Source organism: Agelaius tricolor, unplaced genomic scaffold (genome assembly GCF_023055355.1).
Source record: "Agelaius tricolor isolate 1412-34295 unplaced genomic scaffold, bAgeTri1.0.p SCAF_15, whole genome shotgun sequence".
Classification (NCBI taxonomy): domain Eukaryota; kingdom Metazoa; phylum Chordata; class Aves; order Passeriformes; family Icteridae; genus Agelaius; species Agelaius tricolor.
In genome coordinates, this window is record NW_027269275.1 from 14,466,999 (window position 1) to 14,489,174 (window position 22,176).

At 48.1% G+C, this 22,176-nt stretch overlaps 2 protein-coding genes across 2 annotated transcripts in view; both read left to right on the plus strand.

Moving 5' to 3' along the window:
• Positions 1-966: 966 nt before the first annotated feature.
• On the plus strand, positions 967-2,418 carry AGRP (agouti related neuropeptide). The gene is made up of 3 exons (XM_071440587.1): positions 967-1,199; positions 1,445-1,539; positions 2,152-2,418. Exons 1-3 carry the CDS (start codon positions 1,016-1,018, stop codon positions 2,341-2,343), a joined length of 471 nt encoding a protein of 156 aa, XP_071296688.1. The 5' UTR covers positions 967-1,015; the 3' UTR covers positions 2,344-2,418.
• Positions 2,419-3,505: 1,087 nt separating this feature from the next.
• Positions 3,506-22,176, plus strand: part of ATP6V0D1 (ATPase H+ transporting V0 subunit d1) — a 34,018-nt gene continuing 15,347 nt past the window's right edge. Inside the window, exons 1-2 of the mRNA XM_071440586.1 lie at positions 3,506-3,703; positions 12,909-13,080. Of these exons, the coding sequence (XP_071296687.1) occupies positions 3,574-3,703; positions 12,909-13,080 (302 nt within the window). The 5' untranslated portion in view covers positions 3,506-3,573. The remainder of the gene's footprint in view (positions 3,704-12,908; positions 13,081-22,176) is intronic.

A 22,176-nucleotide genomic window follows, 5' to 3' on the forward strand; every position in this document is an offset into this window, starting at 1 on the left:
CTGGCTGCCTCTCCATCCACACAAAGCCCATTTTCCAGAGGCTCCCACCTACCTGGTGGTTAGCGAAGTCATGTGGCCGCAGCACTTAATTAATAAAAAGCTGATATAAATGCCAGTAAACATGTGGGGAGGAGGACACTGAGGCAGAGAGCGGCAGCAGCGCTTCCAGCGGGCTCAGTGGAGCAGCGACAGCAACACCTCTCTGCTGGCAGAGGTCAGTGCTTGCCACAGGAGGGGTCCTGGGAGCGTGTGGGATGTGACCCCATGGCTGTGGGGCTCCCCACAGTGCAGGGGGGTCTCTCCCAGTAAAGAGCTGGGTGATTTTGTGGGATGGGGAGATGAGGAGTGGCCAGCACTGGGCTGCTGGAGCCAGGTTTGAAACCTCAAGGCTGCCCAAGCAGCAAGCACAGGTTTCCAAGGATTTGGCTGACATTTGGTGGATACCACCTCTGGACCCCTTTACTTTTGCTCCCTAAGAGGTCACCTACTTTTTAGAGCCTTCAGGCCCCCAAAGCCCACAGCCTGGCCCTGCAGCTTCTCCTGTCCCCCAGCTGTGTGTGCTGTGGTGCATCTCCTGCCCAGCATCAGATTCTAGTGGCACTTCCAGGCTCAGAGCCTGGCAGGAGCTGTGTCAGATGCACACACTGTGCACCTCAATGGTCTGGTGGCTGCTGTGTGTCGGGCAGAAGAACCTGAACTGACACAAAAAAGATCAAATCTCAGTCCATTCTCTGCTGGTCACCCCTTTCTGTGGGGAGATCATGAATGTGCTCTCATGTGGAGTGCCCCACAGCACATGACAGAGCTTTGGGGGCTCCTGCTCCCAGGTGTCTGTGGGCCCAAAAAAAGGCTCTCCAGTCCAAGGGAACAAACAGCTGGGAGCGGTGGCTGTGCTGGCAGAGGCTGACACGGCACTTCTCGGGGTGGCAGGGGATGATGGCAGTGGAGGGGCCAGGCTGCCACCAGGTGGGCTGATGCTGGCCAGGCCCCTCTGCACAGGTTGTCCCCCAGGACCATGCTGAACGTGCTGCTGCTGTGCTGTGGGCTGCTGCAGGGGATCCAGGCTGTGCTGGATCTCAGGACTGCTGACCTCAGCTGTGGCCACGTGCAGAAGGCGAGCGGCGGGCTGGAGCGGGTGGACAGAGCCCGCCAGGCCAGCCTGCAGCGCAAGGGCAAGGAGGCGTCTGCGGAGCCGGCAGGTGAGTCCTGAGCCCTGCTCCTCACTGAGCCCACCTGCTGCTTGCTGGGAAATCCAGGGCCCCAAAACTGAGCTGGGGATCCCCTTAAAGCAGCACAGCTTCTCCTGGCCCTGGATAGTGACAGCAGCCTGGCAGCCCACAGGGAGTGGGGTCTTTTTTTTTTTATGGAGACCCATGAGCAAAGGGAGAAGAATCAGAGCTGACTCTCCAGCAGCCTCCTTGTGCAGTCTCTCTGTATCTCACAGGAACTCTCCCAAGGCTGGGGTTTGAGCAGATGGCCCTGGGGGTCCAAGAAGCTGATGGTGACCTTGTGCAGAGAGGCAGCCTGCTGGAACCACAGGTATGGCTCCCTGAGCTTTCTTACAGACACCCTAAGAGCAGGGCAGCCTCAGGCCACAGCAGCCTCCTCTGTGTCTCTGGGGCTGGGGGGTTTGGAGCCAGCACGGTGCTGCCTGGGATGGGACTATCTGTCCATCACCTGAGGAGCTGGGATGAGCTGAGGCTGCTCAGACCTGCAAGGGGCTCCAGCACTCAAAGGAGAGTGGTCCGAGCCTGTGCTCCTGTAATCCATTTAATTAAGCTCAAGTGTAGCCCAGGAAGCCTCTGCAGAGCAGGAGTTCACTAAGCAGTGCCCTGTGGTGGCCTGGCTCAGCCCCCAGTGCCTCTGTTTGTACAGAAGGCACAGCACTTTCTGTCCAGGCTGTGCTTCAAAATAAATGTGTGCACAAAGGCCTTGAGACACTGTGGATGAGGCACCAATGCCTGTAGAGAGTCCACAGTGCACAGCAGTGATTTCCAACAGAAAATAGAGCCTGGGATTGAACACAACAGAAGCCTCTGCAATGCCAAGCTTCAGCAGCCGCTCTTGGCTCTCTCCCACACAATTCTTTATTGCTGGCACAGTGGTCCAGGACCAGCTCTTCCCCTCCTCTTCCTCCTCTCTCTCCTGCAGACATCATCCACAGAGCTGCAAGCTGAGGGCCGTGAGGAGCGCTCCCCCCGCCGCTGTGTCCGTCTCCTGGAGTCCTGCCTGGGCCACCAGATCCCCTGCTGTGACCCCTGTGCCACCTGCTACTGCCGCTTCTTCAACGCCTTTTGCTACTGCAGGAAAATCAGCACCAGCTTCCCCTGCGGCAAGAACTAGCGTCCCAGGGGCTGCCAGCTGCTCGCCCCTGTGTGTGCCTCCTGCTCTGCAGCTCAAATAAACCAGCCCTTTGCAAAAGCCACTGCAGAGTGGGAATGGTGTGACGTGTCCGCTCAGGCTCTCGGGGGGTGGCAGCGAGGTGAGGGTGGGCTGTGCACAGCTGGGCAGTGTCCACACATCCACATCAAACCAGATGTGCCTTTCCTGGATCCATTAGTGCTGTTTCAGCAGCAGGGGCACCTCAGGTGATGTTCTGGCTATGCTGCTGTTACCCACAAAATCGGGCTCGTTCCTTGGTGTGCACCAAGCCGATAATGACACACTCCAGAGAGACACTGATTGTTTATTTCAGAGCTGCCCCAGCCTGGGTGCTCGGTGCTGTTCCACAAATCCAGCACACCCCACCAGGCTTTCTGTGCCATTATTTACACAGAGAAGTTCAGGGTTAGTGACTTCCCAAGGACAGCCCCTCTATTAAGATTGGTTAGTAATTTCCATAGTAATCACACAACTTAATCCAGGTAATTTCCACTCATGCTCAGGGGAAGCGTCTTCACCCGGGCAGGGTCTTTTTGACCCTCCAGGTGTGACTTTTAGTGTTACAATGAAGACAGCTCAGCTCTCAGATACATGGACCTCAAGTATTTCACTAGGTTAACAATGTACATGTAGACATACATCACCATCTTGACTTATTGCATCCTTAAAGTTTGTTCTGGGATATTCTTGAGTGAGGGGTGCTGTCTGCTGCCTGTTCCACTGATTAGGTCTCCTTTCTTCCAGGTTGGGTTTCAAAGTACATAGAGGTCTTACATCAAAGAACATCTTGCCTTAATATAACCTTGACATATCCCACATTTTGCAACACCTTTACAATCAAACAAAACTATTTCATTTTTTCACAGAGCAGCTCCTGGCAAAGCCCTTTAACTGGCTAGGCATTTCCTGACTAGCAGAAGCGGTGTCTCGGCAGCAGGCGACACTGCGAACTTTACTTGCGTATCCTCCTTGTGCCTGTATCGCTCACGGCGGCTTAGGCGGAGGGAAGGGGAGGCTCACGCCGGGCGCTGTGCAGCCGGAGCGGGGGCACGGCGGGCAGGGGCTCGTGGCGGCCGCCATCGCCTCAGGCCGCTCCCGCCCCGCGGTGGCTGCCGGGAAAGGGCCGCGGCCACGTGACCCGGCCGGTCACGTGAGGCGGCGGGCGGTAGCGCTGCCTGTGCCGCTGCCGCCATGTCGTGTTTCCCGGAGCTCTACTTCAACGTGGATAACGGCTACCTGGAGGGGCTGGTGCGCGGCTTTAAGGCGGGGGTACTCCGGCAAGGCGACTACGTGAACCTGGTGCAGTGTGAGAGCCTGGAGGGTGAGTAACGGTGGAGGCCTGAGGCAAGCGGGGACAGCCCCCCCCCCCTCCCTCCCCGCCATCCTGAGGGGAATGTTCGGGCTGAGGGGAGATGGTGAGGGGCTGTGAGGAGACGAGGAGAGGGAAGGGGCTGTTTGGCAGTGGGGAAGAGAGCCGATAGCGGCGTTTATAAGGAGCTGTTCCCTCTTTACCCCATGGCTGGTCGGTGTTCCGTCCTGGCCCCCCACCCCGCCTCAGCTGACTCAGTTTCCCGGTCCGCCCGGCCGTGTGATTGCAGCCACTGATACAGTGGCGTGAGGGAACTTGGGCTCCTAATGCTTTATTGAGGTGGCCGTGTAGCTGTACCCTGCGGGTTTTGGGAGCCTGGTGGGTTTTGACAGGCCTTGCTGGTGAGACATGTTTGTGCCTACACTCCCTAAAGGGCAGGAAGCCTTTTAAGGCCTGAAATAAGGTTATTGGTATTACTTAAGATCCCTGATATCCATGATTAGTGTTTAAGGAGATCAGGTCACCTAGGAAAGTACCTGCTGTTATTGAAAGATCGCTAGTGGAAAAAAAAACCTAGTGCACATCTGAGTAAATTCAGCAGTGAATTATCTGTTGCCTCTGATTTGGTGTTCTCTTTTGAGGCTAATTCTGGTTTCCAGCCATCATCTTTTTTTCTAGATCAATGTGTACAAACTTGTAGAACTGTGAGGATTTCTTTTTTAACTATGAAGGTGGTGAAACACTGGCAGCAGCTGTTCAGAGAGGTGGTGGATGCCCCATTATTGAAAACATTCAATGCCAGGTTGAATGGAACTCTAAACAACCTGGTCTAGCTGAAGATATCCCTGCTCATTGCAGGCAGTTGGACTGCATGGCCTTTGAAGGTCCCTTCCAACCCAAACTATTCTGCAGTTCTATCATCTGTGCTGTGGTCAGCTCATCATCTTAATTAGTTGGTGCTAAACTGTTCCTCTGATCAGTGACCTGCTTAGCAGTTTTCACTCTTTGGTGTACAGAACCTGGATCACAAATCACAAAGATTAAAACCAGGCCTGTCTTGAAATAAACTAGAAACAGACATATCCAGAGATGTTGGTTGTTTTGATCAGTGGAACTATAATTGTTGGCTCATTTTTTTCTTCTAAAAAAATAGTTAAGCTTCAATGTTATCTAGACAATCATTGCTGAGTGGTTAATTGACATTGACACTTTAGATGAATCCCTCCCTGGCCTGCTGAACCCTGGATGTAGGTTACCTGGAGTGAGCAGCTCCAGGTAATAATAGAATGGAACAGAGTGCTGTGTTGTGCCCCAGTCTCTACCTTAAAAATCCCCAGTATATTTTTACTTAGGACAGAAGCTCTTTTTCTGCCTTTTTTTTTTTTTTTTTTTTTTTTTTTTTTTTTTTTTTTTGCAGCTCTTTGCTTGCAGCAGTCACTGTCATTCCTGGTGTGGAGCCCAGGGTCTGGAAGAGAGCAGTGGGAGTGACTTCTGCTCTCTTGGTAGTCACAAGTCTCAGCATGCCCTGAACTGTGACTTTTTCACCTTTCCTGCAGATAACTTCCTCTTTGGAGTCCTTCTGTACTTGGAGCTTCTCTTTTCTCTCCGTTTCTCGGTTTCTGAACCAAGCTGCCTGGTTCTCCCTTGGAGTGGTGTTGGCTGCGTTTGGAATGAGTCACGTTGGAGTTCCCCTATGTTTGCCATGGTATTGTTGCTGTTCTGTCCCCAGCAGCTCTCTGGTGGTGGCAGCTGCTGTGCTCTTGGTCACGCTTCACTCAGAACCTGGAGGCTCTTCCAAATTCACTGCCCTTCTTGTTACTCCTTCCCTTGGCTCACCGTACCCTTTTGGAGAGAGATTTTTCTTCAAAGGAGCATTGTTCTTTATTACTTACGTAGGTCCCTGGTCAAACAATTTCTTTCCTCTGTCCTTTTAGTGCTGATTTTCCCATTTCAGTATTTGTTTTCTGTGCTCCACTGACTTTTAAAATGTTTCCTTCCCTCCCAGATGCTCATCTGCGCTAAATCCAGGCAGTGCCTGATGTATTAGCAGCCAAAATAAGTACTGGGGCATAAATTACTGATACATTCTTCTCTCTGTTTAGTCTTTGCTGCTGCCTCTCACTGGTCTCCTCTGCAGTTAGTCCCAGTCCTGGAGCAAGTGTTTGCCCTGGCCATAGAGAAAGCCTGAAGGACCAAAGCTGTTCTGGGTCTGGCCCTGAGAATTGAGTATCTGGCTGCTTGGAGGACGTTGTGCTTCCAGGTCTGAAATGCTGCTCCCTCTGGTGTGCCCAGATCAGTCCGGAAGCATAAAGGGATTGACTTTTCTGCTTCAGGACTTAGGCTGGCAGTTTAGTGCTGCTGGAAGGGAGGAAATCATGCTTTTCTGCATGATCCCCTGTTGTCTCTGCTTATCTGATCACAAGGTAATTGACCCAAGCTCTCCATTGTTGAGTCAGAAACAGAGAGCCAAATGGGTTGTCTGTGGTCAGGCAGGCTCCTGAGTTGGCCATAAGAAGTGCAGAAAAATGGATTGAAAGCGTGTGTGTGTGAGAGCTGTTTTGGTTTAAGCTTTCTCTTAAACCCTTTATCAATAACACATTTAATGCCTTCTTTCAGCTCCAAAAGTCCTGGTGCTCTGGTTGTTCTCAGCCGGGGCCCTGTACAGCAGCACACATGAGCTGGGAGCGTTTGGAACCTGCCTGGTGGTCGCTGTTGTATCCAGTTCCTGCTTCTGACACAAGGTGTCAGTGAAGGACCTGGAGCTGCTTTCCTCTGCTCCAGTGCTGTGAGCATGGATCTGTGCTTGCATGGAATCTGTTTGGGGCAGCCAAACTTAGGAGTCACCCAGATTTCTACTGTCAAAAGATTGGTGAGTCATCTACAGCTCTGCAAGCTGTGGTGGCCTGTCAGGGGTCTGATGTTCTGTCAGGAGAATGAAAAGCTGTTGATGTAGTTGAACAGTGGTGATGCTTTTAAGCAGCAGAGTTCAGTCTGGGACTGGAATGTTGGTTACCAACTGGCTTTACTGTCGGTCTGCAAAGAGTGTGCAGAGCCCAAGAAGTGCACAAAAGCATCTTAACCCAGGAGTGTCTTTACCCTTAGATCAGTGTTCATGAGCTTCCTATTGCTACTGCTACTTCTTGCTTCCACAGCAACAGTGTAGAGAGCTGCTTTCTTTCTGACTTGCCAGTGTTGTAGAGGTGATTGGTGGGTGAAATCCAGTAGTAGGATGTGTCACCTTCTAGGTGGGTGATGAGGCTGAGGAGTGGCAGGGAGTTGGCTCAAGCTTGTGGGCCTCTTTTGGGAGAGGCCTTCTGGAGACTGTGCATCTCAGCACCACCACTCTGTGGGTGCCTGTGCTCTGTCCATGCAGTTGGCACAGCTGGGAGCTGGAATGCCTTGTAAACAGTGGTGTGCACTTGGAGGAGTGGGATCTGTCCATGGAGTTTGTCTTCTGTACACCAGGCTGTGTACAGTGTGGGCTTTTGTTTTCATTGTCCCAAAGATCTTTTTTTCTCCCCTGCATGCTGCCATTGCTTTGAGGTGTTCAGCACATCTCCTTTCTCGAGAGAAGAGCAGGGGAAGCTGTGCTACCTGTCTCTTTTCCATTTTATCACTGTGGCCCTGGAATTGAGACCCCAGGAAGGTTGGAGTGAGGCTTCTCTTTCAGGATAGCCACATGGGCAGTGTGTCCTCTCTTGCGCGGGGATGTTGCAGAGCTCCAGACTGACTTCAAGACTGCTTTTGGTGGAGCTCATGATATTCCCCTGTGTGAAGGGGGAACAGCATAGATCCTTTCCTGTGCTGCTTCTTTACTGTGCTACCAAGCAGGGAGAGGCCACTTGATGGTCCCAAGGTGTGGCCATGCTTAGATCCATCCTGAGCTCCAAGAGTGGATCAGTCTGAACTCGGGGGCTGTAGAAGCCAGGCTTTTGTGTGCTGGGGAGTTTTCATTGACATTCACACAATGATGATTTGTCACTCTCCTCACATCTTGGAGCCCTGTGTGAAAAGCTGACCCTGTGTGTTGGCACTGTGCAGCAGAACTGACCCCTGGCCCCAAGGGCTTTCTCCTGCCAAAGGAGGCAGAGCCTACAGGCAAGGTGAGATCTGAGGAAAGTACAGACCATTTCTGTCCTCTGAATGCTCACTTCTTGTGTAGCAACAAAACAGTGTCCAAAACGCTGTCCTGCTAATTTTGGTGCTTTGTCCTGCATCCTGTATGGGTGTAACCGCTGGCTGTGGCTGTTTCATCAACTCTCCTGTTAAACCAAGCTTCAGGAAAACATCATTTATTGGAAGAATGATAGCACTTCCATAGCCTGCTAGATCATGGTGGCAAACAAACACTGTGGTCACTGGCTTCCTGCAGGGTTCAGCAGAGGCTCTCTGCTGTTTGTTCTGGCCTCCTTTACCAGGCAGAGACCTGCTTCATGGCTTCTCCTAGCTAAACTTCAAGCAGCAGCTGAGGTCAGCTTCTCAGTACTGGTGCAGCTTCAGCCCTTGTTTGGGTCCTGCCCCTTGTTAGATGATGATGCTGTCTGGGTTTCCTGGCAGGTATTGCTGCTTGGCAGCCAGTCAGTGCTTTCATCTTGTTTTTCCTCAGCTGTCAGCTCCTGCAGCATGAGACTGTTTTCTGCCCTGTTTGTTTTAGTTTCTCAGTAATTTGTTGCCTCTCCCTTATCCTGTGCACTAGGTGCTGGGCTGATGTCCTGACTGGGCTTCTGATGTTACAGAGTGACTTAGAGCAGTCTGCTTTTGGAGGGGGAAAAAAGCTTATTGGGGATGCAGGAGATGAGGAGGGGTTACCTTGCCTTTTGGACAGGTTAGGAAGGGGCTGCCTAGTTGAGGGGCTCCTCATGGAACACAACCTGGCTGTGCTGGGTTTGAAGCTCTGAGTGGAATGAGTTCAGTCCCAGGAAGGGATGGGCTAGAAACACAGGCTGCTCTTTGGTGCTGAGGGCATCTCAAGCTGGTGAAAAGTCAGAGGTGAGCTACTGATGGAGGAAAGAGCCAAAGATGATGCTTCTCTGTGTCTCACTGTGGCTCAGATTTGCTGCCTGACAACAGAGAAGAAGAGGTAGCACGTCACTGCTGGTGGTGTGCAACCACAGGAAAGGTCTTAAATTCTGCAGGGAACAAAGGGTCTCTGAGTTCTTCTAGAACGAGATTTCAGAGAATCAGCTTCAGGAGTGTCTGAGGTGGCTATAAACAGACCAAACAAACAGCAACAAGGCAAATGGTAATGACTGCAGTCTCCTGAAGGGAGACGTGGGCGATGTAGCTCATCTGCAGACTGCTGTGTAATCCCTCGGCTGCTTTACTGCCTCCAGCCTTGGAGATGGCAAATGATATTTTAATTTTTATATAGGCAGTGATGGCCCCAGGTGTTTTGGAGGAAGATGTTGGGGTTACAGCAGATAATTTTTGTGAAAGCATCAGTTCAGCTCACAAGTTGCGGAAGCTGATTCTGTGCCTGTGCGTGAGAAGACAGATCAGTCCTTGCCTGGAAGTGTTTGAGCCCTGAACTTGATTCAGAGCTCTGCAATGCAGTTACAGCAGGAAAGAAGGAAGAGTTGCAAGTCTGAGCTGATGGGGCCATGGATCACTCTCTCTGAACTGGGCTTACAGGAGAGGCTTTGACTGACAGATGTCTGACAGACTAATGGCTTGGTTCCTTGTTATGTCAAAGCAAACTTGCAGGAGAGGATAGTTGCATTAGTGTGGATATAAAGTCTCTTGTGAAGATGTCATCTGAAATGTCCAGGTGTTGGCATAGCAGTGTGTTGATTAAGCTCTGGTTGTGTTTATGGCTCATGTACAGGCAGCTGCACGAAAACCAGAGGGCCTGATCTGAGAATTGATAGGAGGTGGCTGTAAGTACATGTCATGGTAATCCCAAGCACTACCCTACCCAGCTGAAAAAGACTGTCATTCTGACAAACAGTTGTGTTCTTGCACGAGGCAGCTTTCTGGGAGCAGTGACCTGGCCATAATTTCCTAGGTTTTGCGGGAGAGGAGAGAGAACAAAAGTTTTGTGGTCATTCAAGTGCTCCCTTGCCAAATGCTGGCTCAGTCTGTTTCATAAAGTGTGTGAACCTCTTGGAAATATGCCAGAACAGGCAAATGTATCTCTTAAAATCAGTCACTGGGTTGAGACCATGTGCTGTTGTTTGTGGGTATCTGGAGGAGCTCATCAGGAGGGGCTGGGCTCTAGCTGCACCTCTCCCTTCCTCCTTTTCAGCAGCAGCTGGGGAAGAGGCACTGCAAAGCCTTGCAGCCAGTGTCTTATCGACCTGCAGCGTGTGGGATCTCTGGCAGCCACCCCTGCCACGGTGCTGCTCTTGCTGCCAGAGGCCAACTCCAGCTGAGTCCAAGCTTGTGTTAGGAACCTGAGCTTTTGGAGAGCTTGGGGCTTGCTCAGCAGTGAGGCCATTTATTAGTCACCGTGCTACTGGGACAGCTCTTCTGGCAGCAGGCTTGTGAAACCACGGGATTAGTTTGCTCTCATCTGACAAGCTTGACATGTGAATAGTCCTATTAAAAGCTCCCAAACCCTCTTGGCTGAAGCTTGGTGACTAGCCCAGCAGCTGGAGGAGGACAGGCTAGTGTAAAGCACTGATACACCGTGGGATGCACTGAGTCAGGGTTCATAAATCCCGTCCAATTTTTGGAAAATATGTTCCGTTTTGTCTGCTTGGATACTAAAGGATTCAGAAAAGTTTAATTCTGCAGTTTGTGGCTGGCCTTCCTTGTAAAAATGAATTCCAAGTGTTATATAAACATGGCCCTTATTCCAGTTGCAACATAATGTGCTGGCTCTTGTGCTGTGGAGTTGGGGGCACAACCCCTTCATGGAGCAGGGCAAAATGTTCTGGCCAAGCAGCTCATGGGAGCTTGCTCAGAGCTATTGGAGAGCCTGCAAGGCACAATGTGCAGCCTGTGTGCCTCTGGTCTAGATACAGTGCAGCTCTGACTTCCTGGAAGTACAGCAAACTTCTTTTTGTGTCACCGAGTCTGTAGCATCTAGTGACATGATAGCAAAGGAGCTGCTTGCAATCTCAAAAGCAGAGTTTCAGGTTGTGATGACAACAAAACAAACCAATGGTGTTGGACTTGAGGAAACAAGCTTTGGCAGCTTCCCTACCGAAGGCAGATCTGGGAGGATATGCAATAGCTGCTTCCTCTCCAAAGTCCTGTATGCTGCAAAACAACATCACATGCCTTTTTGGGCAGACTTAGCTTCCATTAGAGCTCTGCACAACTACTGGGAACTGCAAGTAGGAGGTATATGAATGCAACTACTGCAGTTCCTGTGCCTTCCCTTGCAATCTGACCTTATGGGTATAATACTCCTACCAGGAGCTTTTCTCTCATATTCATTGAACATATTAATTGATCAGTTTTGTTCCATGTTTTCTCCAGTTTCTGCTAAAAGCAAACTAGTAAAGTCCTGATCTGTCAGAAACTTATTTTCCACTCAGACTCCAATGTTGATCATTCAAGAGCTTTAAAAAGTGGGACAAAAACTGATTAAGACATAGTTCAGGATTCATAGAGTTATTGAATGGTTTGGGTTGAAGGGACCTTAAAGACCATCTTGTCCCTGCCTATGGAAGGAGGCTTGGAACACCTTCCACTACACCAGATTGCTCCAAGCCCCATCCAACCTGGCCTTGAGCACCTGACAAACTGAGTAGTATTTAATTCTCTGCCCTTTATTTTCCTTCCCTATAAACTCCATCTGTTTCCTGTAACACTGAGCAGTGGGAACATCTTTGTAACTACGGAGTGCTGGGTCAAAACCATCTTTACTAGAGCTCCCTGGAAATACCCAGAAGAGTCAGTTGGCTTGGAAGTTGTTTGACCCCTGATCCCTTGGGCTGAGAACAGTATCAAGCTGTACAAGCTCAGGTTGGAGCCTCAGGAGGAGCTCTCCAGCTCTCCATGGCTGGATGTAATGTCAAAAGGCCAAACTCCTCAAAGCAGGCTGAGTGCTTGCTCTGACCTCAGTGCTGTGGATGCTTTTGCCATAATGCTGAGGACTCATATGGCTCAGTGGAAGTGAAAGGTCACCTCAGTAATGCTGCTTCAGAAAAAACGGGGAGAAATGTCTTCTTTTGTTTTCTCTGGATGGTGTGTTCACATCTGGTTTGACTCAACTCTTCCAGCTCCTCTCCTTACCCCATAAAGGTCTTGAATCCCTGGGAGGATGCTTGCTTGCCTAACTGGCCCTCTGAGGTGAAGCTGAAGGGAGATGAACATTGTGTACCAATGCAACGAGTAGAGCTTTGAGGAGTAGGATTGTATGACGTTCCTTAGTTCTGGATTCAGTTTTTCCACAGAGACACTTAAATGCTTTTGGCTCAAACAGTGCTTTTATCTTAACAGAACTCAGCATGTTGTGGTTGCTTGTTGGCCAGGACTGCAGCTTGGTTGGGCATCTGACCTGCAAGCAGGGGTAAGAGAGGAAACAAAGGTTTCCTCTGCTTGAAACTGGAGAAAGGGAAGACTTCTGAGCATGTTCTTCCATCCTGGGCAGGGATTGCCTACCCCTGTGGATTTAAATGGCCTTCATCTTTACTAGCTCCTCTCTACCTATTAATGCCTGAATTCTATTTACCAGCACAATTAGCTGGGCTGCTTTGATAATGTAAGACCAAGATGGTTTATAATTTCTTAGTTGCCATTTCTGTCTTTTTGGTTTTGAAAGCTTTACAAATGTCTGCACATCACTAGTATCTGGGGAGACTTGCTGTGTGTGCAGTTAGGTTCTTGGTTGTGATTTTTTTCAGAGGAGCCTCCACCCAGAGCCCTTTTGGCTAGACAGAGTGCTTAAGTTATTTGGTTTTTTTCTCCCCCTGGATTTCTAGCAAGTACCTCCTAGAAAATCAGTAAGCTTCCACCTTGACCTAGCAGAGTGAACAGCTGGCACCAGTGTGTGTGCTCAGTTACACAGATGGTGTCACAGATTTGTCTTTAAGATGAAGCAAGGCTGATATGGTGAAACACTGATCTTTTCCTGCATTTGGGTTGTCCATGATAAAACTGAGAACAAATGTAAGTGTATGACCTAACACATGGGATTTGTCTAGGTGATCTTTCAGAGAAGAGAGTACCTAGAGAAGTGCTGAGCAGCAGCTTTCTTGGCTATGTTGAAAAAACCTCCAAACCCAGCCCAAAACCCTCTAGAGTGGAATTTTTCTTTTGTTTTCAGACTTGAAACTGCACCTCCAGAGCACAGACTATGGGAACTTCCTGGCCAATGAAGCGTCCCCGCTCACCGTGTCCGTCATTGATGACAAGCTGAAGGAGAAGATGGTGGTGGAGTTCCGTCACATGAGGAACCACGCCTATGAGCCCCTGGCAAGTTTTCTGGACTTTATCACGTGAGTACCAGCTGGTCATGAGCAGCATTTGAAATGCTGCTGTTCTTCCAGACTTGAGAGCTCTCAGACCACCTTTCTACTCTCAGTCCTGTGCCTGCTGTGTTTTATGCAGCTTCTTGAATGAAATGGGTGTGATTGTATCTGGAGGTCTCAAAGCAGCAGCATCGTATCACTGTGTTATTAAAGGCTTCTGTTCCCAGGGAGCATGTGCTCCATTGGTACAGCTGCTTGGCTGCCTTCCATTGCAACACTGATTCAGTCTCTTAGAGGTACCATTTATCTTTGTCCCTTGTGTTAAATGTTCTTGGTTTTTTAAAACCGTAGTCCTGCTGCAAAACATCGGCATATACCATGTGTGTCCATTACAGGAGTTGCCTGCTAGTTCTAAGCCACTAACAGCCTTCATCAGGGCTGATGTGATTCTGCTGTCCCACCCCATGGGCTCTGGCCCCATCCTCTGGCCCCACACAAACTGGTTCAGGGAGTTGAGCTTGCCAAAAATTGAACAGCTTTTCCCTTTTGGGGTTGACCTTTGACTGGTTTGTTTTTCTTGGACAGCTTGGTGGGATCCAGCAAATGCCAGCACTAGGGGAAGGCAGGACTTGAAATGAGCAGCAGGGAAACAGAGGGCTGCAGCAGCCTCAGCACGTCTCTCAGCACGTCTCTGTCAGTTGGTGGAAACACATGGGGCTTCCACAGCAGGTTCAGCTGATGTGAAAGGCTTGAAGTAGCCCAGCAGTCTCAAGATATCTTCTCCCAGAGGTTTTGTACAACCCTCTGCTTTCCAGTGTGCTGCTCTGGTTTGTTCGGTAACAAAATGGAATTGTTAGTGACAGAGGGATGCTAGTTGTTCTAGCTTGCATCTGAAACATGGAAGTAAAATTGACTTTTTCCTTTCCTTAGTCTATATTCCTGTAAGCTCTAGTTTAGCTTGCAAACTACACAGCCAATGGTCTCCTCTAACCACCAAGGAGATGCCTCGAGGACAAAAGTGAGTTTCTGGTTCGGTAGAGTGTGACTTTAACTTGCATTTCTGAGGAGGAGATCATACTCTGTTCTTAAGTGGGATAGTTAATGTATCACCTCTGGTACAGTGAGCCTGGGCTCATCACAAGTGCTCTGGCAAATGATATTTAATCATGCATTTTTGGCAGTTGTCTGTTATCCTGCTTACCAGCTACAAGTTTTTGAATGATGCAGGCTGATGTAGAAAGATCTTTGTGGTTAATGGAAAAATTTTAAATTTTTGTCTGTCTGTGGTATCTCCTGCATTTGCAAATATTGAGTAAACACCTGTCTCTCTGCCACCTGCCTTTGTGTTCACTCCTTTCTGTGTCTAGGTGCTACTGCTATCTCAATTTCTAACCCAGTGGCTCATATCTGTTATTTTCTGTGCCAGTGTGTTAAAGCTGTCTCCTAAGCCTTCCTGTTTTCTAAGAAATAGTTTTTACTTATAAGCTTGTCAGTAAAATTTCTAGAGTTTTCATGTTTGGACCTAAACATGGAGCAAAACATTACTAAGCTCCCATTTTGCAGCAGTGTTTCCAATGTATGACACAATTTCTAATTCATCATCTTAGCTGTATGGAGCAATCTCTTCTATTCTCTCAAACTTAAGTTAACTCTTAAAACACCTCTTTGCCCATCTTGAATTTTCTGTCAAGACATCAGTGCTGTTTGAGCTTGGCAATATTAGGTGGGTGGTCCTCCACTGTTCCTTTTCCTTTGCTGTGTTACAGGATTATGAAAATGTCTCCATGGAATTATCATAATAATCACTAATTCTTCTGTCATATCAGTTTAAAGGCAATGGTTTGGGCAGCACAGCAGTATCTTGCAGACTTTAAAATTTTGCTGTTGCCTAAGAGTCTCACTTTAATAGCAGTGTGTGCCAAACATGAGCTGAATGGTCTCAGACCAGGCCTGCCTTGGTTACACACTGCCTGACTTGGTAGGAGGGCTATGTATGGCTATGGAAATTCAGTTCCTCTTAACTTCAGTCCTGTTGATCTCTATCCAGTGTCTACATCCACCTTGTGTTTTGCAGAAGACCTTAGACATCTTGTGTAATCAGAAAGGCTGGTTCTTACCAGCTGTTGGAATCACTTTTTAAAACTGGTGTTCTGCCCTCAACTAGATTTAACTTTGATCTTGTTCTGCTTCTGTCATTCTGATTTTGATGAGTTCTCTACAGCAAAACATGATTCTGTGCAGATACCTCTGTCTCTTGCTACTGCATAATCTCTTTTTGAATATATTGTTTCTGTTCAGCACAGAATGTTCCTTCCTCAAGTTTGTCTTCACTCTTATCTCTTATTTTCCTTTTTACCCACAAGATTTGCTTTAATGCCATTGTCTGCAGTGCTGCCTAGAGGAAGGCAAAAGGTGAAGCAAGAGAAAGTTGTTTTTCCATATGGAATGTCTGCACTCTTGTAGAGTCTTTTGTGCAAGAAGGTCAAGTGTTCAGTTGGGTTTTGTTGTGGTTCTGCTGCACCACTGATGGAGGGGTCTCCTCTGGGTCTGCACTCAGCACACCTGTGGAGTATTGTTGAAGTAGAGAAGGTTTTACCAGCTTTGACCGGTCCAAGGTGGGAGCCACTGTCAGGGTATTAGAAACTCTAATAACTTGTAATGATTCTACAGGCAGGTTAAAACAAGGTACAGTGAACCACAAGGAGTTTGGGGAGGGTGCTGCTTTTGCCCAGTGGGTCTTAGTATCTTCTCTTGATAAACCTAGTATTTTGGTGACAGGCCTAGTAGGAAAGAGGCTTCTTAGGCTGTGACTTCTTAGGCTGCCTTTCAGACTGTGTTCCCTGAAACTGTCCCTTAAGTTGTTGTAGGTCTTGGTTTGGGGCAGGAAACAGAAATTCCAGAGGTTTTGTCTGCTGACAGTGTAAAACTTCCCATGTGTGTCCCAAATAGCTGGAGTGGAGAACAGTCCTCTTTGGAGCTGGTATCACATACTTGTGCCAGTGGTTTTCATCTAGCACAGGCATGTATGGAGGCAGCACTGTAAAAATGTTCAGCCAAAGGATGTTGGCGGTGCTGGGGATTTTGTGCTTGTGCACCCAGAGGTACTGTGTCATCCTGCCTGCCTGGGGGACACTGGCACCAGCCTTTGCCACTTGATTTTCATTCTGGGTGCACACACATAGGCAGGGAATGATTTATCTTTGCCTTTTGAACATGCCTATTTCCCACTCCATTCTTTCAGGGTAGTTAATGAGAGCTGAGCAGGAAATGATAAAGACTGCTCCTGGTAGATGGCTCAAGGCAATTGAGGCACCAGGTGGTGAGAAGAAGAAATTGTGCTCAACTGGATGTATCTATGTGCTAATAGTATACAGGCTGAAGTGAAATAAAAAATAGCAGAAAGATGTGGAAAGTTTGAGCAGGACTGGAAAGCTTGAGTTCACTGAGACCTCTTCTGAGTTGTAAACAGAGATTTTTAACATTGAGTGGGATTGTAGGAGGTGTGTCTGGCTCAAATTGGAGGGAAATGTTTTGTAGCATGTCCAGTTCAGCTTTGAAACTCATTGCTGCTTGGATGTCTTTGTATGTACTTACCTTTTTGGCCTTCTTGGGACTCCTGGATAACCTCATGTAAGATGGGCCCATTGGGGCCTCTTAACACTCATTGGTAGTGGCCACGCTGTGCATGGCTGATGCCAGGAGGTGGATCAAGCACTTAAAAACCAGTCAAGCTTTCTCCTTCCTGAATGTCCTGCTGAACCTTTGAGGTGGTTTCGAGTGGATCATCAGGTGACTGTTGTGCTTGTTTTCTGAGGATGCTCTGATCTGACTCAGGACACATTGCTGAGATCTGGGGAAATGTCTGACTGTGGGAGCAGCTGTGGTCCTTGTCTCCTCTGGCCCCAGCACCAACCTGCCAGGAGCCATGCCGTTTGTCCCAGGTGGAATGATACCGTGTCATTTCACTTGCCTCTTTGAAGCAGCCCCTGCAGTAAGTGAGGCCAGGGAAAGGAGAAGCAGCAATGGGGGCGGTGCAGGGGCTCTGGAGCAGAGGGTGCGCGCTCCATGCCCGGCTCAGGGAGGGGAGGCCGCGCTGCCGGTTGCTTGCCGGAAGGTGGCACTCCAGCCCCGTGCTTCCTGTCCCCAGGTGCACAGCCAGCGGGGTGAGGATGTTCACCTGGGGAGGTGGGCAGGAGTTAACCTCTATCCGAGCACAGGAGAAAGGACACTGTTTAAAAGCACAAGAACCAAAACTGACCCCAAAACGCGGCTAGGCAGCAACCCCAAAGTACGGTCTTTGTTCCCCGAGTCACTTGCTGACACAGATTTTTTTTATTTTTTTTGTCCTGTTGTGCTCCTCTCCTGGCACCACACTGACTCTTTCCTGGCTCTGGTTCTCTCCAGGAACTCTTCTGTGGCAAGTGTTGTGTTCTTAGTACCAAAATAAGGGAAATCAGCCAACTTCCTCAATTTGTTTTTTCAAGTGGTGGCTGTAGCTGGCAGCCTCTGCCACTGCAAGCAGAAAGCTCAGCTCGCTGAGCTGCTGCAGTCTCTGTAACACACCTGCTAGCTCTGCATCTTGCCACGCAGCTCCTTGCTGGAAGTCTGCTGGTGCTTCCCCGTGTCTTTCAGCCAAGCAGTGGAGGTTCTGAGTGATAGGCACAAATTGTCTGTTAACATCTCTGCTCCAACACAAACAATGGACTGTTCAGCTGGGAGAATGCAGTGATGTTCTGTAGGGCAGCAACAAACAGGTATTAAGTGTTCTTGAAACAGCAAAAGCCACTTCCTGAATTCAACAAGCACATATTGACTTGTGGGATGGAAGTGGGTTTTAGGTTCTTCTTAGTGATGTGCTGCCTTGCCTTTCTGTACAGGCTTTGTTCTTCGTGTTAGCCTGACAGAGTGCCATAGCTTGTCTCTCCTTCCTTCCAGTGTTCCTGAATATGGTTTAGATAGGAGCAACGTTATGATAAAGAATCCTGACTCCAGCCTGCTGTAGCCTGATCAGATTGTCAGCTTTTGTCTTTTTCCAGTGGCAGGGAAAAGGGTTTAGTGGGTTTTTTAGGTTGGTTTGTTTGGTTTTTGTTGTGTGTGGGTTTTTTGTCTGGGGTTTGTTTTGGTGTTTTTTCTCTCCCCATTTCTTCAGCAGTCTCTTCCCTGCTCTGGGAAGTCTGGCTTTGCAGCAGACCAGTGTCAAGGCCCTGGTAGCTGTTGGGCCCCTTGAGCCCTCTCAGCAAACTGATGGGCAGAGAAGGGTTTGGTCTTGTCTCCAGTGGGGGAGCTGCTGGCAACTGTGGGCACTGAGTGTGCCGTGGGAGTGAGGGCTAGGGGCAAGCTGGGTCTAAATACATTTTCCAAATCTGTGATCAAGCCTGTCATCTAGAGGACAGACTAGGTCATCTTTTATCTTTATCTTACCAGCCTGCGAGGGCTGGGAACCAGGTTCTTTTTTTGCCCCGAGGATGCAGCTGGGAACTTGGCTTTCAGTATGTTTTTGTGGTCACAAGATGTGTTTTTGATGAGGCTGCATGTACCTTTCCCCTTGTGTGTGTCTTTTCTTCACTGACACTTCCCTCTGTTACCTTCTCCCTGACCCAGTCCTGCTCTGCCTCCCCCTTGCACTGGATAGATCTAGTTTCTGCTGCACAACTTTGAATTCAATTTTAATTTTGCAGCAGTGGTTTTTCTGGAGCCAAATTTTTCAATTGCTACTTAAGCTGAAGAGCACTAATCTTCTCTGGAGTAGGAAGTTGCCTATCTTCATTCTAAATGTACTGGAGTTTGCATCCTGGCATAACTGTGGAGGTTACAAAATATGACTGCATCCTTTTGAAATCCTTTCCTGCAGAAGGAAAAAACCCTTCAAATGCTTTAGGTGTAGTTCATTGTGACAAGTCCAACAGTCTGAAGGATCTTTCCTAATGCTGCTGCATTTAAAATTACATTATAATATTTCACTCAGGTTCCTTGGTGGCAGTGAGGTTAGGAAGCAAAATGTACCGTAGTGGCTGGGGATTCTGCAATAAAAGGTTTAAGAGCCTTTTCTGGCAGAGATTGTTTTGGCAAAGCAGCACAGGTTTCTGACAAACAGCTTCCGTGTTTGCAGGGAGTGCAAAGTTGAACTGATAAGCCAAGTTCTTGGAGGGATTATGCAATATTCAAAATTAGAGGGCATAGCTAATGGTCTGGAAATGATCAGAGATTTGTGTCCTCTGGATGGTGGCATCAGAGCTGCATCTGCTCACCTGCATTCCCAAAGGATGCTGTTCTCATACTGGTTTCCCAGAACCAATGTCTGTGGTGATGGACTGCGTTGCATGGTGGTGACTGTGGGAGTCATGGTGTGACTGTGGGTGCCCTCATTAGAAAGGGAATCTTTGGAAGGTGTGTTTCACTGTATATTACATTAAAATGCTGCCTTTTTTTTTTTTTTCTGATATCTGAAAAACATTTCATTTGGCCAGTGGATTTGAATGGGAACAACCTAACTGTTCTGCTATGGAGCAGCACTGTTCTTCACAGTGTGTTACCACAGTGCCTGGCAAACAGTGAGCAGTGGTAGTGATCAGAAAAGCTAACAAAATGTTACTGGTGGCAGTAAAGATGCTCAAAAAGTGAGTGATGAGCTCCAGATTTCAGCCTGTGTGTCACTAAGGGAAGTCTTCAGTGAAACTCTGCAGAGTCTGATAAAGGGCTCTAGCATGCAGGCTCTGGGTGATTAGGTGAGAATTTATTGCCCCTGGATATCATCCCTGTCCAAGCTCATGCAATGTCATCCACAGGCAGTGTGTGGACTTCTGTATCTTCTTGGGCTTTGTTTAAAGCTGAATTTCTCTGGTGAATCTGCAGTTTGCAGGAACAGTCCTTGTACTTCCCCCATGCTCCTTCTTACAGTCTTTTCCTCAACAGGCTGAAGGAAATGTCTGTTAGAGGCATAAAACAAGAAGGGAAGAGAGTGTGTGTATTAGGAGGTTATCAATGCTGCTCAAATCAATTTGTGTGACTGCAGCTTTTCCAGAAGAAAACCCATGTGCAGTGCCTTCAGCTGAGTGTGCACTCACTAAGCAATTCTGTTTACATGTAACACGCTTCATTCCTCAACTGAAACCATTCCCAAGGTACTGCGTGCTTGACCTTAACAGCTTTTGTTTTCCTTTTACCTTTCCATTGATTTGCCTCACCCAATACTCTAGACTGACAAGTTCAGCCCAGAGAAGGTCTGGAGGCCAAGAGCACTACTTCTGAAGGCTTCCTGGGGGCATCTTGGGTCCTAGTCCCCTCTGCCAGGTCTATTCTGTAAGCTAGTTTGAAGTCTAGCAAACACTTGCGTAGAGCTTTGAATAAGTACCACAATATTTAGAGGCTGAGCTAAATCTTGTGTCTACCTCCTATGGTTTACTGCATGTCAGGTGAGATGATGAATTTTCTTGGCTTCTGCTGGCATCAGGTCTGCATGCACAGAGATGTTCTGCACATTGGCTGGGTCCAGACCACACATTCACTGAGAAGCAGGTAAAGGCTTTTAGGCCTCTAAACTCATTCAGGTTTCTTAGCTACTAGAGACAGTTTGGGGGATAATGTGAACAGTGCAGGCTTTCCTCTTATTTTATATCCATGAAATGTTGTGGGGTTTGTGCTTTACAGGTAAGATAAGAAAAACTATGCGAGTTTGACTTCTGCAGCTGGTCCCTGAGAAAGCAGCATGATTACATGGTTTTGGTCAATATTTAAAATTTAATTAGGACTCAAGTCTGTTCAACATGGTGCAGAGTGCTAGGGCTCAGTTTTGCATATCAGCCTTGTATTTCTCAAACTTTGAGACATCAAGTTTAGGTAACCAGAGATTCTTGCACCAGGCTGCAAGGTGCTTAAAACATTCCCTGATGTTTCAAGGGGTTTTTACACATCAGGAACATTGAGTCAAATTCACAAAGCCTTAAAATTAAAAGTATTTCTTGCAGCTTTTTTCTCGTTAGTCTTTAATGCAGCCAAGACTGTATCACTGCATGTAAGTTAACAGATGATACCAGTGGAAAACTGAGGTCAGTATCCCTAGAGACCTAGACTAGAGGATGGTGAAAATCATGTGGAGATACAGCTAAATTTAGATTAATGCTGAGAACATTCCTGGATACTTGGTTTTGAAAGGCTGCCACAGCCTCTGTAGTACTGTGAAGTTATAACTCTTTGCTCTCAAATGGTCTTGTTGATCTAAGTTTAGCAGAGCACCCACTTCCTGGCTGAGCGCCCTTGGTTTGTGGTGGCAACCATGAAATTCTCAGCTTTCTCTTTGGCAGGTTCACGAATGTAGCACTTAGGTATGGTTTGTATTGGTGTGACTCTAGGAAGGACAGTGTGCAAAGGTAGGAAGAGACCAGCAAGGGCACTTTGAGCAGAGCTCATCACACACTGCATCTGCTCTTGCTGTTCCCTGGACTGTCTGAGCTTCTGCTGCAATGAGAGGTAGAACTGCTGCTGATCTGACCTGTTCTAATACGAGCTGAAAAACCGATTAAAGGATTTGACTCTGTTCACATCCATTGTCTATTACTCAAACAAGTCTCAGTGAGACACTGAGATCTTCCTGATGTGCAACATTCCTCTCCTTTCCAGATCAGGACATCTGTGCAGTTATTTACTAATGATCTTAAGCTGACCCCACAGATACAAACATCTCAGCTGTTGGCACTATTCTTAGTGTCAGCCACTGCTCTTTTGGGCTTTGAAGTCTGTGTGTTGCTTTCCCCCGTGGCTGCTTAACATTTGGAGCTTGAGAGAGGTGTGACAAGTGGCTCTGTGTACCAGCACAGTATCCAGTGGGATATAGATGGATCTGTGTATTTATGTACAAACCCAAGGAAGCAGCAGTAAAACAGCCTGAAACTTTTTCCCTAAGTTACTTCTCCCAACACCCCCTGAGTGTGTGAACTGAATGAGCTGCAAGAGGGAAGTGCTAGATGCTAAAGTGACTATAGTCAAAACAACTTCATTATCTTTTAAAGCTGTCTCTGGAATTCATGCCGAGTTCAGAGCACTGCTCTGATCCCACTGGAAATTTTCCTTTTTCGTCCCAAAATAAATTCATGCTTCTATAGTAATCTGAGTAACTGCCCAATGCAG